The sequence below is a fragment of the Sus scrofa genome, chromosome 6 (genome assembly GCF_000003025.6).
Source record: "Sus scrofa isolate TJ Tabasco breed Duroc chromosome 6, Sscrofa11.1, whole genome shotgun sequence".
Taxonomy (NCBI): Eukaryota; Metazoa; Chordata; class Mammalia; order Artiodactyla; family Suidae; genus Sus; species Sus scrofa.
Window position 1 is genome coordinate 44886646 of NC_010448.4, and position 18171 is coordinate 44904816.

The window sequence follows — 18171 nt, forward strand, 5'->3', positions numbered from 1 at the left end:
CCGGGGCATGGGGGGTGACGACAATGAAAGGGTGCCGAGCTGGGGTGGAAGCTTGGAGCTCAGCCTTACAGAAATCCCGAGAGGCCTTGGACTTAAAACACCCTCCTGCCTTCTCAGTACCTCTCCCCCTTAAGTAAAAATAAACCAGAAGCTGACTTTCATTGGCCCATATCATAAAAACAACTGTTTCTGGTTTTCAAACATAAAATGATACCAAATGTGCTTTTTCAAAGTGGCGCCTGCCACATCCCACACCCTCTCTCCACAAACACCCCACAGCCCGCTGCTCCTCACAGACACTAAGCGGGTGGGTCAAGCAGGCCTGGGAAACCAACACTGGCCTACGTAAAAGCCTTGGAGCACTCTGCAGGCCAGAGTGGAGTCTGCCTTCAGTATAATTCTCTGCTGACCTCAGGAGAGCCCTGGGCAGGGTGGGGTGTGTCCTGGAAGTGAAGCGTCTCTCATTCCCTATGGGACCGGAGGGTGTGAAGGCGGGGAGGGTGCTGAGGCCGGCGGGCAGAAAGCAGGAAGAACTCAGCTCTGTCCCGGTTTGGTCCTCCCACACCAGCAACTCTCCCTCCCCTTCCCGCTGATCCAGGCTTTACCCACCCGCCCACTGCCACTGGAGCAGACTAGGCAACCCTGGGCAGGGAAAGGAGGTCACAGCAGGGGTCTAAGGATGCGGCACGGGGGCACCGGGCACCGCTTGTGGCTTGACTCCCGCCCTGGAATGAGATTCCTCAGTGATATTCATGGTCAGCAAGGGTGGCAAGAAAAAGACTCCAGGAGAAAAAGCCATCCTCTTCTTCCCCAGCATCTCCTTCCCAGTGAGGCTGTGTCAGTCCCTTACATTCAGAACAGCATGAACACCTACAGACAATAAGAAAAGGAAAAGGATGCAGGCAAACTTAGTTGAGAGACACCGAGAACAGGGTCCGTCCTTCTGCTGCTACTAGTCTAGAAAGTGGGTCTGTGCAGAAGGACAGTGAAGCCTGGAGAGAGAGAGAACAAGGGGGAAGGAGGGAGCTGGGTCCTCAAGGGGGACAGCGAAGCCCAGGCACACAGCGGAGCAAGGCACTCTCCAAACAGGTAACCAGAGGGGCCTTCAAAAACCACACATCCGATCATTTCATTCCTCTGCTGAAAACCCTTCGATGGTTTCCCATGGTTTTGAGAAGAAACGCCAAGCCCTCCCTTGCACTTCCGAGGCCTCTGTGATGGGCTCGCCCTCGCTGCTGGCTCTGACCTCACTTCCCCTCACTCTCCCTCGGGCTGGCCTCCTTCCAGCTCCTTCCTCACATCAAGCTGGGTGCTGCCTCGGGCCTTTGCACAAACTGTCAGGTGGGCCCACAGTGCTCCTCCCCCAGCTCTGCACGCGGAGGGCTCCTTGGGGCCTCTGTTCCGGTGCCACGCCCTCAGGGAACATGTCCTTGCCACTGGCTAAAGAATCCCCCCTTCCCTGGTAACTCTATTATGCCAGCCTACTTTCTCTGCTTCACAGTCTGCGCCACAAAAATTAATTATCCTTTATATGCACACAGATATTGCTCTATCCTCCTCCCTACCACCGACTAGAGTGTAAAATCCATAAGGGCAAGACCCTGTCTTGTTTGATGCTCTGGCTCCATGTGTTCACGGGGCAGTGAAACGCAGGATCTGGCTGTCACCCTGCCCTCAGCTGCCCTTTCCAGGCAGGAAACTGGCAGGAACAGCTGAGGAGGCACCAGCCTCCTGAGCCCCGGAGAAAAAGGAGGTGCAGAAACCAGGCACAGGACCCGGCAGAGAGAGGAGGTGTGACAGCAAGAGCTGAGTCTGATTCCCGGGACAGCCATGGGCTTAGCAGGGCTGCCTGGACGTAGAACGTTTTGCAGGACTGGCTGGAACCCCTGGACTTGAAAACTGGCACCCCAATTTCTAGGAAATGTGCTCTACTGGCTAAAGAATGGCTGGTGATGCAAAACTGGAGAGGTGAACTTGCTTTGACTGGATCACGCTGGGAAGGAAACAGGAACTTGATGAACTTGACAGAGCCCTGGGTGGGGGCGGAGAGGAAGGGAGGGGCAGAAAGGACAGGAGGCAGGGGTAAGACAGAGCTGGAGAGGAAACAGAAGTGACCTGAAAGAACCCTCCTCCGAAGGAGAGCTGCTTGAGGTGGATTTGGGACGTAAAGAGAGGCTGGGGAGAGCAGTCAGAACTGGGGTACTGAGCGATGGATTCTGGATTCGCATCACAGGGGCAGAGACTGGAGGAGCAGCAGAGTGCCAGCTGCCTCAGGGGAGCTCACCAAGGGCCCTTCCTCTCTGACCAGTGGAAAGAAAGCCCGCAGCCGCAGGAGAGAACAGCCTTTGAGGTGCTTTCAAGCCTGTACCCCCTCCTAAAAGCCTGGCCCCTTTCCCTGGGGCACTGCGGGAGGCACCCCGCCCGCTGCTGGTGTCAGGGTGGGGTGGGGTGCAGAGCACACATCAGATAAGGGACTTCTGGGAGATGGAGAGGAAGGTGCCACTCTGGGGCACAATCTTACAGGGGGCAGGCAGTCATGAAGAAAAGTAGCTGACCTCTGAATGTGAGTGCAGGCAGAGGCCCACACTGGTGCCAGGCCAGACAGCGGCCCCAGGCAGAGGGGTCCATCCCCAGCCAGGCCGCGATGGCTTTCCTAGTCCTCTAACTCAGCGTTTCTCAAAAGATGTGTTGAGACACACAGGTATGTGGCAACCAGAGGCAAGAAATGCAGGTCATTGGTTCCTGGTAACAATGAAAGGACCAGGGTTTGGGAGGTTAAGTAAACAAAGACACGAGCAGATACAAGGTGAGCAGTGACAATGTGGTTGTCGGTTGTGAGTATTCCTTTACCCTTTCTAGAACGGGAAAGAAGGGGGAACATCACAGTGCAGACTGGGAATTGCACTGGGACACGGAACCCCCTCCTTTGGAGTTTTGGGAACTTGCCTTTAACCACGCTCACTGTCTGAGCTCCAAGCCCAGCTGACCCCCGCTCTCGGCTTCACGCTGTAGGCACCTGCGGCTTCAGGGCCAGCCTTGAGATCTCGACTGGGACCTCAGGACAAGAGACACTGTCTGTGCAGACTGTAATCATAAACTGCCAAAGCACACTACACGAAACAACCTAGCTGTGAAAAGAGCCATCAAACCTGTCTTGTCCCTCAAACCAAGCTCCCTCTTCTCAGGGGAGCCCAAGCAGCCTCGGGGACAGTCAGACAGAGCTTGGCACAGGCACAAATTTCAGAGAGTCGTGTTTGTTATTGCCTCACCTTCAGGAGGCAGGAGGGTGCTTTTGAAACGTCGCAATCCTTCTAAGAGCACTTGTTGCGCAGGAAGGGCAGAGGGGGCCAGTCTGAGGGGTCAGGAGAGGGATCAGGGCACGTAAGGACGCAGCCGTTTCCTGAGACACCCCTCCCTCCCACCGGGGGGGACGCCTGACCCTTGACCACACCGAGGACTTTACCAACCCTTCCGCAAGGACTGGGAAGGGGTACTAACAGATGCTTCAAAGAAGCAAATGGGAGAAGGCCCGTCAGTCAAGTGCAGGGGGAAACACGATCAGAGAGGAAACTTCTCCCGATTTCCCTCAGCTCGAGCAGCACGTTCCTCTGCATCCATGACCCGCCTGGCAGAGAGCCTCATTCATCCCTTAGCCCAAGGCTGCTGGCCCTGCCCCTGCCACCCCTCACAGCCCATTTCGGATGCGTCTGCCTGAAGAAAAGCTTTGCCTTTTCCGGGTCTGGCCTCTGCTTCCGCAGCAGCATCCCTGTGGCCCACGGCTCTCTAACCTCCCACATCTTTTAAAGGCTACCCTAGATACTCCGTCTTAGAAATAGTCTTCCTTCCCATATTTGCTATTCAAGATTTGTCTACTCTTGGTACTCACCCCTTCTTCCTAACCCAATTTTATGAGATCGGGTAAGTGTCCAGTTAATACTCATTTTCCCAGGTGCCCTCGCAGCCAGGAGTTGTCATGAGATACAGTGCTGGCCAATGAGAAATAAGCAGGGCGTCTAGAAAAGCTATAATTTTCTTGATTAAAAAAAAGGGATAAATTGGGGTGATAATGATGGGTAGGTTCATCAGTTGTAACAAATGTCCCACTTTGGTGGGAGATGTTGACAAGGGCTAAACAGAAGCCTCTGTACTTCCTGCTCAGTTTTGCTGTGAATCTAAAACTGCTCTACACAACAAAGTCTACTAAAAAAAGTTTTTAAAGAGATAGCTCTGGCTCTCATGTGTCCTTTGCTTTCTTCCTGTCTGCCTCTTGTTTTTCTTCTCAGAATATAGATGCTTCTTAAGAGTATGAAGTAAGGAGTTCCCACTGTAGCACAGTAGGTCAAGGATCCGACCTTGTCTCTGTGAGGCCCAGTCACTGCTAAGGCGTAGGTTCGATCCACAGCCTGGCGGGGTGGATTAAGGATCCAGCATTGTTATAACTGTGGCTTAGGTCGCAGCTGTAGCTCAGATTCAATCCGTGGCCCAGGGAACTTCTATATGCCAGTATTTGGGATTCCAGGCACATCTGACCATCCCCAACTATGATATAGGCCATTTTTTTTTTTTTTTTTTTTTTTTTAGGGCCGCATCTGCCACATACAGGGGTTCCCAGGCTAGGGTCTAATCGAAGCTGTTGCTGCTGGCCTACACCAGAGCCACAGCAATGCCAGATCCAAGCCGCATCTGCAACCTACACCACAGCTCATGGCAACGCCAGATCTCTAACCCACTGATAGAGGCCGGGGATCAAATCCACAACCTCACGGTTCAGATTCATTTCCGCTGCGCCACAACGAGAACTTCTGATATAGGCTTTTAGTGTCATATCCGGCAGAGACTTCTTGAGACAGAAGGGGACTCTCAGGTGCTAATTCACTGTTAGGGCACAGAAAGGGCCCAAGGCCAAAAAAAAAAAAAAAAAAAGGACCCCAGACCCGTGTCAAAGGAATACTCCATTTGCGTGGTCCCCTCACCCCCACTCCCCTACTTCTCTTGATGTCTTCTCTTCACTGTGGGACCTGAATCCTTCCGGTGATGGGAGGAGCTGACAGATGACTCAACTCAGATGATCTTAGTTCATACGAACTTTTCTGAGTGCCAGTAGTAAAATACTGCATCAACTGCGTAACTGCTTCTCAATCTATTTTTAACCAATTCCCACTTTTGATCAACACAAACTGTACTTGCTGGAGCCTGTGTTAAGAAAACCAGGACTTTCCCCTCTCCTGGGAACCAGGGCTTTCTCCTCTCCTAGGAAATGCCACTTGTACTATCACTGCCCCCAACCCAGAGGGTTCCTGATACCCTCCCTACACCCTGGCGTCAGCGGTCTCATTTAAGTTTCCAAAGATTCTGCGAGCTGGAGTTACCCTGGTAAGCTCCAGCGATGCCACCACTAGCTGGGGAAGACGAGTTGCATATGTAACAGGAGGACGTAGAGGGAGGAAAGCAGAGGGGAGGCTGGGCTGAGAAGACGAAAGCAGAGCATTCTGTTTTGCCCTGGGTTGACCCAACTTTTGCCAGATCAGCCAGCACCCGACTGCAAGCACTTCTAGATTTACTAAGAGAATCTGTCCCATTTCCACTTCCAGAGACTCTCCAGCCCCTCTTCCTTTGCTCACGGTCAACCCTGAAAAGCAGTCCAGCATAACTGCCAGCTGCCTCTGGCTTCTTCCCAAGGGCAGGGCATGAGCCCGGGAAAGCTACCCAGTGGTCTGGGCCGGAAGCTGTGTGTGGCCAAGGGGAGCAGGGCGGGGGTGGGGATGGGGGCTCTTTAGTCCTCTTCCTGCTCTGAAGGTCAGCTCTGCAGGGACAGCAGATGGAGAAGAGGGGTCAAGGAGAAAGGAAAAGGTCAGACAACCTCTTCAAGAGTCCAGGAACAAAGGAACTGTTCTCCCAAGTTCTTCTTTCTAGTTCACGATTAAATCCAGGATCTTATAAACATTCTTGCTCATAAATGCTTAAGTGACACAGAGAATTTAGTAGAGAGCAACAACAAGCGTGTCTCCCCTCTATTCCCTGAGTATCCAAAATGTTGGGAGACAGGGAGGGAGGCACCAACAAAAGATCACAGCATCTGGGATCTGGGGTTAGAGAAGCAACGAGAACATGTGAAAGGCTGAGAGCTGCCTGAGGATCCTAGGAAAATGGGGATGAAGGTCACTCACCATTTCAGGGAAAGGACGAGGGCCACTGGCCAGAAGCCTGGCAACAATGCAGACACCCCCTGTGGGACGCAGATGACATGACCTTACACCCTTGCCTGTGCCCTCGTGCCTCCTTGTGTGGGATCCACAGGATTCCCAGGGGCTGCCAGGGAAAGTGGCTCTAACCTGGACCCTCTAGTACAGCGGGGAGCAGAGCACAGTGGTGGACACCATGGACTCCAGAGCCAGGCTGCCCAGGGCCTGAGTTTCAAGTTCGGTTCTTCTAATCACCGGCTGTGTGACTGGAGGCAAATTACTTTTTTCTACCTCAGTTTTCTCATCTGTAAAATGGGGACGAATATGCCACCCTCACAGTGTTTTAAGGGTTAAATGAGTTCGTCTTTGCAAAACTCTTAGCACAGTGCCTGGCACACAGTATCACAGAATAGGCAGGAGATGTTGGCTGTCGGCTGGTTTCCTACGTCTGCTAGCACAAACTGTCACAAATGGGATAGCTTAACTCAACAGGAATGTATCCTCTCACAGTTCCGGAGGCCAAAAGCCCAAGGCCAGTATCGCTGGGCCGAGGAAAATCTACCCCCTGCCTCTTCCAGTTCCTGCTGGCTGCTGGCATCCCGGGGCTTGTGGCCGCATCATTCCAAGCTCTGCCTCTGTGGTCACACAGCCCTCTCCCCTTCTGTCTAAAATCTCCCTCCACTCTCTTCTTAAAAGAACATTTGTGATTACGTTTACGGCCCACCCAGATAATCTTGGATAATCTCCTCATGGTAAAGTTCTTTTTTTTTTTTTTTGGTCTTTTTAGGGCCACATCCAGGGTATGTGGAGGTTCCCAGGCTAGGGATCGAATCGGAGCTGTAGCCGCTGACCTATGCCACAGCCAGAGCAACACGAGATCCAAGCCCTGTCTGCAACCTACACCACAGCTCATGGCAACGCTGGATCCTTAACCAACTGAGCAAGGCCAGGGATTGAACCCGCAACCTCGTGGTTACTAGTCAGGTTCGTTAACCACTGAGCCACGACGGGAACTCCATCCTCGTGGTAAAAAATTCTTAATCACACCTGTAAAGTCCTTTTCTGCCATGTAATTTACATTCACAGGTTCCAAGGATAAAGATGTGGGGGCCTTGGGGGGGCATTATTTAGCTGCCACAGCTGATATTATTGGCCAAGGATGGAGTTGGATTAACAGCAAGCAGGTAGACAGAGAGCAAAGGAAGGAGAGGTCTCTGCAGAGGAAGGCTGGAATATGGTTATAGGTAGCAGGTGGCAAAAGCCACGATGCTCACGACAGAGGTCAAGAGAGATGGGGTCTGTAGATGCTAGTCCTGACCTGCTCCTTCCTATCTCTCTCCCTCAGTAGGGCACCAGCACTGGGGCTGGCTATGTAAAGGCTACAGCATTGGAAGACATCACTAGGGGGATGACAGAGAAAGGCCGGACGAGTGGCAACTAAAAGAGGAGCTATGACTGGGGAAGGGCCTAAACTGTCATCTTCACATCATCATAAGGCCCCTGCAGGGGCTCAAAAAGCGTAATACACACAGAGAGGCAGGGTGAACTGCACTGGCATAGGGGAGCAATCAACTCTCAGTCTATTTGGATGTGTCGGTCTAGAATCGCCTTCCCTCTTATTCCCCAGGAGAGTTCCATTTCTCTCTGGCATCCTGCAATTCTTCATTTATTGTCATTTATTTAAAGTTCTGGCAAGTAGCGTGGGTTGCTGTGGAGCCACAGCTTCAATGCCCTGGCCCTGCACAGTGGCTTAAAAGGATCCCATGTAGGTTGCAGCTGTGGCTCTGACTCAATCCCTGGCCTGGGAACTTCCAGATGCAATGGGTGTGGCCATACATTTTTTAAACTAAAAATAAAGTGTTGTCTCCCAAATCCCAGCTGATCCTCTCCACCTCCGCTGCCACGTTCTCCAGAATCCATGGCATCACCGGTCCTCCCCAGGTGACTGTTGTATACCTCCTGCTCTCTGCCTCCAACTTCATCCCCGGTAAGGCCCTTCTTCACACACAGCCAGCACCATCTTCTCAGATCTCACCATGTCACTCTCCTCTTATGGCCTTCAAGGGACTTCACAGCCTATGATGAATCACAACTCCTTACTAAGATCAGTAAGCCCCAGCATGGTCGTGGTCTCATCCCCTACTGCAATCGCCCTGGCTCACCAGGCTCCAATCACACTGGCATTCCTATGCCCCCCACCCCAGCCAAGGTGTTTTCTGCCTCCGACGTGCCAGTTCCTCCACCTAGACCACTCCTCTACTGGAACTGCACACAGCCCCTTTGTGGAATCCAGCTCAGCCTCTCATATGTCAGCTCAGCTTGACGGTAACCTCAGAGAGGGCCTCTCTGACCCCTGCCACGCCGTGACCACTCTCCCGTCGTCACCGTGTTTCATTTCCTTCTTAGTGTCTATCACTGTCTAATTCCTCCTATAATCCTAATTACTTGTTTTTGCCTCTCTCCCTACACTAGAATGTAACTGCCCTCTATGACTGTGATCCGACAACCTGATTTTTGACCCTGAATCCCCGGTGCTTGGCACAGATCCCACTACATCCTAGAGGTAGATACATGTTTAATGAATGAAACAATAGCTCTTTTTTTTTTTCTTTTTTGTCTTTTTTTTAGGGCTGTACCCATGGCAATTGGGAGGTTCCCAGGATAGGGGTCTAATGGGAGCTACAGCTGCCGGCCTATACCACTGCCACAGCAACGCCGGATCCTTAAACCACTGGGTGAGGCCAGGGATCGAACCTGCAACCTCATGGTTCCTAGTTGGATTCGTTTCTGCTGCACCATGACAGGAACGCCACAACAGCCATTTCTTGATCGTTGGTGCCACTACTATTGAAACCCTGCATTCCCTTTCACTTCTGAATATTTTATGTCTACATCTTCCTCATATTTATTAAGCAGGATCTATATAATAAAGGCACATTATCCTGAATTTTCAATACTGACCACAAGGAAGGATCCTTGTGGCTTCCAGCAAAAGCCCTAGGAGTGCCTTAATCTGCAAGAGAACTCTCGAGTCATTACTGGCTGGGGTTTCTGGTGATGGTCCCAAGAAGATAAACTGAGACATCTGAGGACAAATATCTCTGAGTTTTTGAAAATGACTTTTCGCCATTCCAATTCTTCCACTTACCCATCCACACATCATCCAGGAAACAATTATCGAGTGTCTAATATGTACCAGGCTCAACCTAGGGCCCTGGGGCTACCACAGTGAGCGAAACAGTCGTGTGCCCTGCTGTCATGGATGGTCTTGCAAGGGAGATGGACATTCAGCAAATCCTCAGACAAATAAATGTATTATAATATGCAGAGATGTGTGCTATGAAGGAATATAAATGATGCTATGAAAGCAACAAATAATGAAAAAAAAACATTTTGAAAAAATAAAATCTGCAACAGCACCAAAAATACTTAGGCATCGATTTAAGAAAAGACGTGCAACACCTCCATGCTGAAGACTGGGAGGTGCTGCTGAGAGAAATGAAACAGTTAAATTAATGGAGAGATACATTGTGTTCATAGACTGGAAGCCTCAGTATTGTTCCAATATCACCGAACGGTCCCAAATTGATCTATGGATTCAACACAACCCCAGTCAAAAGCCCAGCAAGCTTTTTTTTTTTTTTTTTGGTAGAAACTGACTTATATGGAAATGCAAATGACCTAGAAAAACCAAAGCAATTTTAGAGAAGAAGAACAAACTTGGAGGACTTATACTACCTGATTTTAAGACTTATTTACTTGAAACTGGATTGTCATGATCATTATATAACTACAGATGTGATAAATTCATTTGAGTAATAAAAAAAGTTTATAAAAAAAACAAAGATATATTTTACAATGCAAGGATATAGCCAATATTTTATAATCACTTTAAATGAAGTGTAATGTAATTAATATACAAATATTAAATCACTATATTGTACAAATGAGACTAATATAATACGGTAATTCAACTATAATTTTTAAAATAACATTAAACTGCTTGAGAGAAAAAAAAAAAGACTTATTTACTATCAACTACCGCAGCCAAGACTGTGTGGAAAAGGTGGAGGGAAAGACATAAAGATCTCACAGAAAAGATATTCAAGAAACAGACCCACTCATACACATATGATCGATTCGTTTTCAGTAAAGGTGCCTAGACAATTCAACAGGCAAAGGAAAGTCTGGAACTGGATAGGCAGGTAAAAGTTTCTTAGCACAATAAAAGTACCAATCATAAGAGAAAAACTAGACAAATTAGACTTTATCAAAATTCAGAACTTCTGTTCTTCAAGAGGCAATTTAAAAAAATGAAAAGACAAGCCCTAGAGTGAGAGAAAATATTTTTAATACTAATAAAATAGCTAATAAATGACTAGTACCCAGAACATAATAAAGAGCTCTTAGGACTCACTATGAAAGTAATACAACTTTTTTCTAAATGAGCACAAGACTTGATACAGACACTTCACAAAAGAAGATGCACAAATGAGAATTCCCTGATGGCCTAGTTGTTAAGGACCTAGCAACCCTGCTGTGGCTTGGGTTTGATCCCTGGCCTGGAACTTCCACATGCTCCAGGCACGGCCAAAAAACAAACAAACAAAAACCCAAAACCAAGACACACAAATGGCCAAGAAGAACTTGAAAAGATGCTTCACATCAACAGTCACCAAGGAAATGCAAATTAGAGCCACAATGATATAACATGACATACGAATCAGAATGTCTAAAACTTAAGACTGACCAGTACCAAGCGTTCGCAAGGATATGGAGCAAAGAGAATGCTCATGCATTGCCGTGGAATAAAAATGATACAGCCAGCTTGGAAAATCGGCAGATTCTTCAAAAGTCAAGCAGAAAGTTTTACTTCACCAATGTGTTCTCAGATATTTGCCCAAGAGCACTGAAAACCTATTCAGCAAGTACACGGCAGCTTTATTTACATGAGCCCAAAACTGAAAAAACCCAAATGTCTATCAACAGGTAAACAGATAAATAAAATATCCTAAAACATAATATTACTCAGCAATAGAAAAGATGCTATAAGAGGAGTTCCCATTGTGGCTCAGCGATAACAAACCGGACTAGTCTCCGTAAGGGTGCAGGTTTGATCTCTGGCCTAGCTCAGCGGGTTAAGGATCCAGCACTGCCATGAACTGTGGTGTGGGTTTCAGACAAGGCTCGGATCCTGCGTTGCTGGAGCTGTGGTGTAGGCCGGCAACTGCAGCTCCAATTCAACCCCTAAGCTGGGAACCTCCATATGCCACAGATGCAGCCCTAAAAAGGAAAGAAAAGAAAAGAAAAGAAAAGAAAAAAGAAAAGAAAAGAAAGAGAAAAGATGCTATAAGAATGCAAAATAACAGACGCTAACTCAATCTAGGAAGTCAGGGAGGGCTTTCTGAAGGAAGAAATACATACTAGAAAGACTAGGAATTAACAGGGGAGGCTGGAGTGGGTAATGAGAAGTAAGAAGCATTTCAGGAAGAGGCTTCGAGGGCCCCTGGCAGAAGGAAAGATGGCACATTCATGGAGGTGAAAGATAGTTTTGCTTGGAGAGCAAGGAGGGAGAAGAGTGATGTGAATTAAGGCTGAAAGTTTGCAAGGGCCATGCCAAGTGGGCCTTATAGGCTCTGTTAGGGGTTTTAATATTTATCCTAAAAGCAATAAGAAGTCTCTGAAAGGGGAGGTCCTGTCGTGGCTCAGCAGAAACGAATCCAACTAGGAACCATGAGGTTGCGGTTCGATCCCTGGCCTTGCTCAGTGGGTTAAAGATCCAGCATTGCCGGAAGCTGTGGTGTAGGTCGCAAATGAGGCTCGGATCCCGAGTTGCTGTGGCTGTGGTGTAGGCCGGTGGCTACAGCTCCTACTTGACCCCTAGCCTGGGAACCTCCATATGCCACAGGTGTGGCCCTCAAAAGACAAAAGACAAAAAAAAAAGAAGCTCCTGATAGGATTTTAAACAAGATGGTGGTATAACTGGCTTGACATTTTAAGAAAGATCCCACTAGCTGCAGTATGACTGAAACTGACTTTTGGGAGAGTGAATGGCTGTGAGGGAGCTGGTCATGGCCCCTGCCGAAACCCTGCTAACAGAGGGTGGTGGTTAACACTGAGATGGGGCAACGGAGCTGGAGAGAGATGGACAGATTTGTTAGGTATTTGAGAAGTATGTTGGGCTGCATCCGGAGCACAAGGAAGAAGATGGTGTCAAGACTGACTTTAAGATTGGCTCTAGGATTATGGCTCAGGGATGGGATGGGGAGAGATCTTAGTTTCCAAGGTGGAGAACGCTGGAAGCAGGTTTAGTGTGGTTGAGAATGTCTCCAGTCAGTTCTGGATGCAATGAATTTCTGGTGCCCGGGAGACATCCAAATGGGAACGTCTCCTAGGCTGTTGGACATGTGGATTTGAAAGCTCACAGCAGCCCAGGAGAGAGGTTCAAAACTGGGGTTTCTGAGGACGGTAATTGACACTGTAGAAATGGATGCAACAAACAGAGAGAGCGAGGGAGAGAGAGAGAACATAGGATGAGGATAGGAAAGAACCTAGAAGCAAGCCTTAAGGAACTCTAACCTTTGGAGGATGAGTAGGAAAGGTGAGCTAGCAAAGGAAATTAAGAAGTGACCAAAGATCAAGCTAATTTCCTTTATGTGTGGGTCATCTGCCCTCTCCTGGGCAAAAGTAATACACAAAAGATCCATCTGACTCAGTTAGTCTAGGGGGAAAAAAAAAGAAGTGGGGGAGAAGACAGGGAAACTAGAAGAACACAACCTGCAGAATTCATGGAAAGAGAATGTTTCAAGAAGGGTGTGGAAACTGTTGAATGTTAATCAAACAGGAAGAAGATGTCCACTGCATTTAGTAACTGAGAGTCACTGCTACCTTTAGGAAGAACAGGTCCTGTGGAAAAACAGGGATGTGATCCAGATGAGGGTGGACTGAGGGATGACTGAGGAACAAGGAAGTGAACGAAGGGATTATTCACTTTCGATACCGTAAGTAACTTTAGATAACGGGTCTAATTTCCTTCCAGTTCTGACAAGCTGGGTTAAAATGATGACAGAAAACTGAACTTGGAAGAGATTGTGAAAGATACAGCTTTTGTGAAAGTCCCTGAATGCAGCTGAAGGATTGCGCTTCTTTTTCCTGTGGCATCGGTGGGCATGGTGAGTCGTCCATTCAAAAGTCCTCCTTTATCATGCTACCTTCATAACTGCCCTACGCATGGAGAAGGGGGCTTATGGGGGACCTTCAGCACAGGTGACACAGCTGTGATATGAGAAGGGCATGAGGTGGGGGAAAGGGGAGGCAGAGATAAAGAAGCAGACCTAACTCCTGTTTTCCAGTAAGTTTCCAGTTTGCAATGAAATCCAGATCCTTGAGAATATTTATAGAAAATCATAAAAGCAAAACGACACAAATAAACTTTGTAGCAAGCAACACAGAATGGTTTCTTCCTTAGCTCCCCTGTTAATCTGGGAAGTGTATGTGGGTGCTAGGGAAAGGAAATAAATGAAAAGAGAGAACTCCTGGGTTCTAGAGGTGAGCAGAGCTAAAGGGAAAGAAAAGTTAAATATTAAGAGACCTGGACGCTGGGGTCCTAGGCCACAAAACTAAAAACAGTCGGTTGAATGAATGAATGACTGAATGAACGAACAATAACGGATAAGGGTAAGTCCTAGGGGAAGAACAGAGATCCTCCCAGCAGGGATCAGGCCACAGATGGCGAAACAGAGACGTCTGTTCCCTGGGTCAAGAGAAAACATTCTGATTATCTGTTTCCTCACGTGTGTGTTTCAAAAGGACTTTGAGGAGCTTCTAACCTGGAGCTATATGGGTCAGAGAGGAAGAAATAGTGAGAAAAGAACAAAGGTGGCTCAGAAGTTGGGGCCAGCCCCCAGGAAGAGGGACCCCCACAGGGGAAGGGAACGCAGCCCAAGCACCCCTCCCGTAGGAAGAGCCATGCAGGCACATGGCTCCTTCTGAATCCCTGCTGCTTTCCCAAGTCAGATGGCAGGTCTGTGCCCTTGGTCTTTGGATATTCTACCAGGGGGCCCACATTCTACAAAGCTATCCAACAGGCTTGGGAGGAGGGACCACTTCCATTTATGTGCATCCTTGTGTGAAGCACTAGCTCCTATGCTTTATATCTGCTGCCTCGGGGTCTCTCACAGAAACCCTGGGATGTAAGCATTCTCACCCTCGCTGGCCTAAAAAGGAAACTAAAGTTCAAAAAATTGATCTGCCTCAAGGTCACAATGAAGGAAGGAACTTGGCTTTAAGCCCACATCTGCATGACTCTAAATCCCACGCTATTTCCACCATAACAAGACAAGGGCTAGGAGAAAGCAGTCTGTTCCAACAGGGAGGACAAAAGAAACTTGTTGGGAACAGAAGGCAAGAAACTAGATGGAAAGGGAGAACTGAAGAATAAAAGAAAGCAGAAAACCTCTTTTCTAAAATTGAGTAGAATCACAGAAGATATCACAGAGAAAAAAAGATGAGATGATCTGACTTGGGAAATGGAAAATATAGCTGGGATTGACAAAAAAAAAAAAAAAAAAAAAAAAAAAAATCAGAAACTGAGGACGGGAAATCCAGGTTGGAAATCACAGTGAGGATCTCTAAGGAGAGGATCGAGATGCCGGCCCCCTTTCCTTTGGGTCCGAGAGGAGACAGCGCTCAATTACTGACCTTCCCTCTCCGGTCACATGATGCATGCTGGTATAAAAGCTTTCTACCAGCCAGGTTCCTTACAATTTTTTTCCTGTGCGAAATGGGTGGTAGCAGTGGCTAAAACTCTGTTCCTCTTTCCTAGAAGCTTTCAGACTTTTCTCCAGGACCCATCACAAGAAGCCATCTATCCAGAACCAAGACCAGGCAAGGCAGCAAGCTGAGTGCTCACGCTCTGGGAAGTGATGCTGGGATCAGAGCTGGAGGGGAGAGTGTTGCGGGGGTAGGGGGGCCGGAGGAAGTCTGTCGGAAATCGAATGTAAAGACCAAGTCCAGAGACTGGAGCCGGGGGTTGGGGGAGGAACCGCGGACCAGGCCCTAAGCCTGGAGAGAGGATGTGGGGGGCCAGACCTTGCGTGGGCAGCAAGGGTTACAAACCAATCGGAAACTGCGTTACCCCATTAGGAAGAGTTCCTCTGTTTCCTGTCAAAACATAGACCAGTTACCGCCCATGTGCTTTTTCTGAATGTTCTCTAAGGTCTTTAGGGGATCAGGCTGGCTTACCCTTCCTCCCCGCGCCCCCTCCCTGCACTGCTCTAGCCCCTCTGTCTAACGCAGCATTGGACAGGGGAGGACAAGGCAGAGGAGAATCTGTTCTGCAAAAGGCGAGGAAAACAGGTAGGGAGGCAGGGAGACGGCTTGGGGCTGGGCACCTGCTTCCTGGGCGTGTGGCGGGGTCCTGGGTCTCAGGGCCTGGGTTTTCACAGCCAGGGTCCTCCTGAGAGACGTCTTCCAGCTCCCTCCCTGCGGTGGCAAGGCTGGCCTTTTCTCTCTGCAGGTCTCTGACTGAGGGAAGGACTTAAGGAAAGTTGGAAACTGATCACTTCCTGTATCTGTGAGGAGAGAAGGAGAAAGGCTGGGAAAACCGGAGGGGGAGTTCCCTGGGGAAGCCAAGGGTTGGTCTCCCCCAGAGACACATGATGGCAAACGTAATAACTGCTGCTTAATATCCCGCCCCAGGCAAAGTCAATAATTGCTCTGGGCAGTTCTGGCAGGTGGTGTGAGCCAGCAGTGCTAGTGGCAGAACGCCTGGGCCGGGAAAGGGAGCGTGCCAGGGAGGATGTCGGCAGACTGAACCAGAGGAGGGTCCGCAGAATGTGAGTGGGGCCTCCTGACCCTGCCCCTTTCCATCCTCTTCCAGAACAGTCATGCTGGACTTGCACAGCTCCGTGATCCTCACGGCCTACATCCTCATCTTCCTCACTGGTCTCCCAGCCAACCTCCTGGCCCTGCGGGCCTTCGTGGGGCGCGTCCGCCAGCCCCACCCTGCACCCATCCACATCCTCCTGCTCAGCCTGACGCTGGCAGACCTGCTGCTGCTGCTGCTGCTGCCCTTGAAGATCACTGAGGCCGCGTCTAACTTCCGCTGGTACCTGCCTGGGATCGTCTGTGCCCTCATGGGTTTCGGCTTCTACAGCAGCATCTACTGCAGCACGTGGCTCCTGGCGGGCATCAGCATCGAGCGCTACCTGGGAGTGGCTTTCCCCGTGCAGTACAAGCTGTCCCGCCGGCCCTTGTACGGAGTGATTGCTGCTCTGGTGGCCTGGATCATGTCCTTTGGTCACTGCACTGTCGTGTTCATCGTTCAGTACTTGAACTCAACCCAGAAGGCCGAGGGTATGAACGTCAGTACCTGCTATGAGAACTTCACCAAAGAGCAGCTGGACGTGGTGCTTCCCGTGCGGCTGGAGCTGTGCCTCGTCCTCTTCTTCATCCCCATGGTGGTCACCATCTTCTGCTACTCGCGCTTTGTGTGGATCATGCTCGCCCAGCCCCACGTGGGGGCCCAGAGGCGGCGCCGAGCCGTGGGGCTGGCTGTGGTGACACTCCTTAACTTCCTGGTGTGCTTCGGGCCCTATAACATATCCCACCTGGTGGGCTTCCACACGAAGGAGAGCCCCAAATGGCGCGCGGAGGCTGTGGTATTCAGCTCCCTCAACGCCAGTCTGGACCCCCTGCTTTTCTATTTCTCGTCTTCAGTGGTGCGCAGGACCTTTGGCAAAGGGCTGCAGGCGCTGCGGAATCAGGGCTCCTTGCTGCTGGGCCGCAGAGGCAAAGAGACCGAGGAGGCGGCGAACGGGGACAGGGGTGTGAGTCAAACCGAGGGAGCGCCGAGTTCTGACTTCACCACCGACTAGGGGTGTCCCTGGACCTTCGGGGGCACTCAGGGTGGTGTCTGGGTGGAGCAGGCTGGGCATCAGAGAGCAGGAGGGTTCCTGTCCCCGGCTCAGGAATCCTCAGACCCAGTCCCCCACTGGGATTGTAAAAACCCATCTCGCTCACCACCTCGGAAGCCCTTCCTGACTGAATTTTCTGTCACAAAGGAGCACAGCTCCTTGACAAAAAGAGAGATGGTCAGGCAGAGATGCACCACCGGACCAGAGCTGCACAGGCCACTCAGCTTGCATAATATAAATTTAGTCCTTGTGGGATGGTTGGTAGCTGAAGCGGAAGGTCCTAAAGCAACCTTGCGACCAGCTTCGAAACAATACCTACACCCTGGCCGGGTTCTTGGTGCTAGAAAGACGCCAAAGGGCAAGACATAGACGAGAAATACTAAATGAGGTCAAGGAAGATGCAGGAAGGTTCTGGACCAAGGGACCAGGAGGAAGGATGGGGACTTGGGCCTCCAATGACCCAGGTCTGGATGGGAGCCACCCGACCTGCCGCTCTGTAAGTCTGCCCCAGCCGTCTTCATGGGTGTATCTGGTCTCCCCATTAAACTGGGAGCCACCTGAGGTCTGGGCCTTGGCGTCCTCCCACACACACACACCCCAAGCCCCGCCGCAGGTCAAAACCCAGTTAGGCATCCATCAGTTAGAGGTTAAGAGTGAATAGCACAGGAAAAGTCAACCTGGTCTGGCAGATTGAAAATAAAGACTATAAAACTCAGAAGTGAGTGTCCACAATTTTTGTAACATTTCAGCAAACACAAGGAGAGCAAAAATGGGGATGGAGACTCAGACTCAGCAGCAAAGCAGGAGGGTGATGCACATGAAACCACAGAAATATGTTAAAGATGTCGCAAGAGGGGTGTACGTGAGTAAGTGCAGTAAGTACTGACAGACGCCGGTTTAGACGGATGAACAGAGACTGGACTCCGAGAGAGGACGCGGAGTAAGTCCCCGATCGAAGTTATCCGTCTATCGGGGAGCTTAAAACATGCATATCCTCCCGCTTAGAAACCTGCAGGGTTTTCCTTTTATCAAGTTTTCCTCCCAGGAGTTCCCTTCATGGCTCAGCAGTTAAC

General features: G+C 49.8%; 1 protein-coding gene across 5 annotated transcripts; it reads left to right on the forward strand.

The window, feature by feature from the left end:
• Positions 13234–17816, forward strand: FFAR2 (free fatty acid receptor 2). 5 transcript variants are annotated; one of them, XM_013998288.2, is made up of 3 exons: positions 13234–13354; positions 15007–15068; positions 16063–17816. In XM_013998288.2, exons 1-3 carry the CDS (start codon positions 13352–13354, stop codon positions 17057–17059), a joined length of 1062 nt encoding a protein of 353 aa, XP_013853742.1. In that variant the 5' UTR covers positions 13234–13351; the 3' UTR covers positions 17060–17816. The 5 variants fall into 5 exon arrangements, with proteins under 5 accessions (XP_013853742.1, XP_005664524.2, XP_005664525.1 ...); XM_005664467.3 differs by lacking the exon at positions 13234–13354 and adding an exon at positions 14892–14912; XM_005664468.3 differs by lacking the exon at positions 13234–13354 and having other exon boundaries at positions 14939–15539.

Excerpts from the sequence above, each read along its gene's own strand:
- FFAR2 (XM_005664467.3), top strand. Across the intron at positions 15,069-16,062 it reads CTATCCAGAACCAAGACCAG|AACAGTCATGCTGGACTTGC; the intron begins GCAAGGCAGCAA and ends ATCCTCTTCCAG.